A 2,994-nucleotide genomic window follows, 5' to 3' on the forward strand; every position below is an offset into this window, starting at 1 on the left:
CTCTCTCTCTCGCTTTCTCTCTCTCTCTCTCTCTCTCGCTCTCTCTCTCTCTTTCGCTCTCTCTGCTTCTCTATCGTTCCAGCTCTTTTGTCTCTTTAGTATTATTTTCTCTCCCTCCTCTCTTTGTCACGGACTTGTTCCCTTCTCTCGCCACTTTTTCTCTCCCGCTCCCTCTCTCTATCACACGCTTGTTTCCTTCTCTTTTCTGTGTCATACCTTGCATTTTCATTTATTTTTCAGTTACTGACACGTCGCTGAAACATATGTGCTGTGTATGTTCTAACAGTGGTAGTGTTGTTATGGAAAAACAAGCCAGGGCACTTTTGGTCATATGTTGCTCGCGCTCGACTTCGCTACTCATAATGCTGCCAGCTCGTGAGTTTGTCCAACTGTAAATCGGAAAATTACCAGACGAATAATGCTACTGTTCATTGCAGTGCCCCCACTCTCGCACACGTGTGTGCTTAGAGGTTGTATGTGGGGGAGGGGGGAGGGTCATTGAGGGTCAGAACTTTCACCTAGCTGTCTTTGTGAAAGCAGGCAAGTGGGTCACCTGATCACATTAGTAGCGCATTTCTGAATTTCGGATGGATGGCACCCCTCCCATCCTAAGCATATCTGAATGAGCTGGCTGTGTTGACAGACAAGACTGACAGCTTTTGCTGTTATATAATGCATGCTTCTGTTTACGTACCGTAATAGCTATATAGACCATAATATAGACTATTGCTAGTGCGTGTGTGTGTGTGTGTACGTGCGTGCGTATGTGTGATACACCAGTCATCAACAACAATCAGAAGCAACGAGATTGAAGAGCGAAACGAATTTTTTTAGTCACTTAATGTTGTGAGATCTGATGGAAGAGCTTTAGAATGCGTGTGACAAGGGAATCCCTGTCAGACTTACTTGGAGGCAGCGAGGTAGAGTCTACTAGTATAAGGCCCAGTAGACTAGACAACACTTGTTGCATCCAAGCCATTTCCACTCGCAGTTCGTGCACACAAGAGCTTCGCGAAAAAGTTTGCACGTGCAAATATTCGCTTGCAACACGTAGAAATTTTTTATGCAAATTATTGCATACAATACGTACTATAACTGCATGAAATAATCTAGAGTTTTTCAAGTTAGTGTAATCAGTGAAGTATCCGCTGTGAGGTGAGACTATATTTCGCTATCTTTTTTTCAGATTGAGCGTTTCTGAGCAAGAATCTCGCAAATATCCCTTTAAACTGCCATCATAAAAGCTTTAAACGTTAGGCCCAGCAAACTATCACTACAAAAGAATTTGTAATGTAAAGCTGAAAAGGGTGATCAGTTTAGGATCGTATAAGTTCGCATAGTATAAGACCAATAGTTAATAAATTTATTCCTGAGGTACCTAAATAATAAGCTATTTATTAGCTCTTGATAAGACAGGAGGTGCATGGTCAGAAAATGCTTGCGATATCACGGCCACTGCCGCAAAGCTGCTGTAATCTGCAGGGCCGGATTTAGCTGAGCCCCTACGCTATGGGAAGCTGCAGCGGCCCTATTTGGCAATCGTTAACAGAGAATAAGACTTTGTAACAATTAAACCTTGCAAGAATACCGCCAAGATGCATAACAAATCTGTGTGGGGTGAGGGAAGGGTAGCTCTACCGGTGTAGCCCCTTTGTTCCCGCTACAGGCGAGGAGCAGCCCTGTAGTGGGAGTGAAGGGACTACACGAGTCAGGGTGTTAGCCAGGAATGAGTATTGTGGGAGTGCAGAAAACATATTTGGGAGTGCAATTTTTGTGTGTGTCTCAGCCAAGACTTGTGTGTGTCTGAACATTTTTTTGGCCGTACAGTTTCAAAACTGGCCGCGCGGCTGCATGGCTCGCTGGCTAATACGTTGACACCAGTAGAGATAGGGGAAGGGTTGCTCCTTTAGGCTCCTTCAGACTGTGAGGCCCTAAGCTGTAGCTTGTTTAGCTTATGACTAAATCCGGTCCTGGTCATCGTATAAGTGAGTACACTAGCACAAGACAGGAGGGGGTGATGGAGGCAGAAAATGCATGCGAGATCACGGCCACTGGCCACCGTAAAGCTGCCGTAATCTGACACGCTCTTCGTCTGCTTCGTCAAGGTGAGGTCGTTGCCGTCAAGATCTTGGAGAACATCCCTGCAGTCGTCGAGGAGGTCGAGGAGGAGTACCAGGTGTTCCGCGACCTGTCGCGACACAACAACATACCGGACTTCCACGGCATCTACCTGAGGAGAGGGCGGCGGGAGGAGGACGACCAGCTATGGTTCGTCATGGAGGTACGTAGCGGATCGGCCGTAGCTGCCACGATAGTTGGGTGTGCGCGCACTGGGGGGAGAGACGAGGTGGAGTATAGAAATGGTTGGATTATCGACGAAGCTAGCCGATTATTTTCGCTCGCGGAAAGCCGTGCGGTTAGATTCACGGTGAAGCACGTAGGTGCGTTTGTGAGTTGCGTCGGGAGTGAATGATCTCAAATCTTAGAAATTATGTACTCCTGGTCGCATGGTATTCTTCGCCGTTGAAATGGACGTAAATATTAATCATCCAGGATGTCTCTGCTGCGGACATTGTGGTCTGTGCAGAGGGAAGTACAGTAGTAGAGAGAATGCTGGTGTGTCGTGGCAGACAGCCAGGCAGTAGAATAGTGGTGTGCGTGTGTGCGTGTGCGTGCGTGCGTGTGTGTGCGTGCGTGCATGTGTGTGGCTTGCCTGCAGACGACTGGGTATGAAAAGAACTAAGGAGAATATGGCTTGTGTGCAGTGGGCTCATGAGAGTGAGAGCGTCAGGCGTGGGAGAAAGCGAATCGGGGTGGGATTTCAATAGGTTGTCTGTCACATGGCATTGTCGATCACATTCATTGTATCCCCCGCGACGAAGTCGGTGGGGATACTATGGTTTCATGTCTCCCCAGCCGGCGCCGCCGCCGCCGCAGACAATTTCCCTTCCACTCTATAACTCGACCCCTAATTGACCTATCGCTACCAAACTT

General features: G+C 47.7%; 1 protein-coding gene across 1 annotated transcript in view; it reads left to right on the plus strand.

Annotated features, from left to right (window-relative positions):
• The window catches only part of LOC106810816 (myosin-IIIb-like), a 64,925-nt gene that overhangs the window by 12,796 nt on the left and 49,135 nt on the right, over positions 1 to 2,994 (plus strand). Inside the window, exon 4 of the mRNA XM_014814269.1 lies at positions 2,106 to 2,281. Coding sequence (XP_014669755.1) covers positions 2,106 to 2,281 — 176 coding nt within the window. The remainder of the gene's footprint in view (positions 1 to 2,105; positions 2,282 to 2,994) is intronic.

The sequence above is a fragment of the Priapulus caudatus genome, unplaced genomic scaffold (genome assembly GCF_000485595.1).
Source record: "Priapulus caudatus unplaced genomic scaffold, Priapulus_caudatus-5.0.1 Scaffold476, whole genome shotgun sequence".
In the NCBI taxonomy this organism is placed as follows: Eukaryota; Metazoa; Priapulida; class Priapulimorpha; order Priapulimorphida; family Priapulidae; genus Priapulus; species Priapulus caudatus.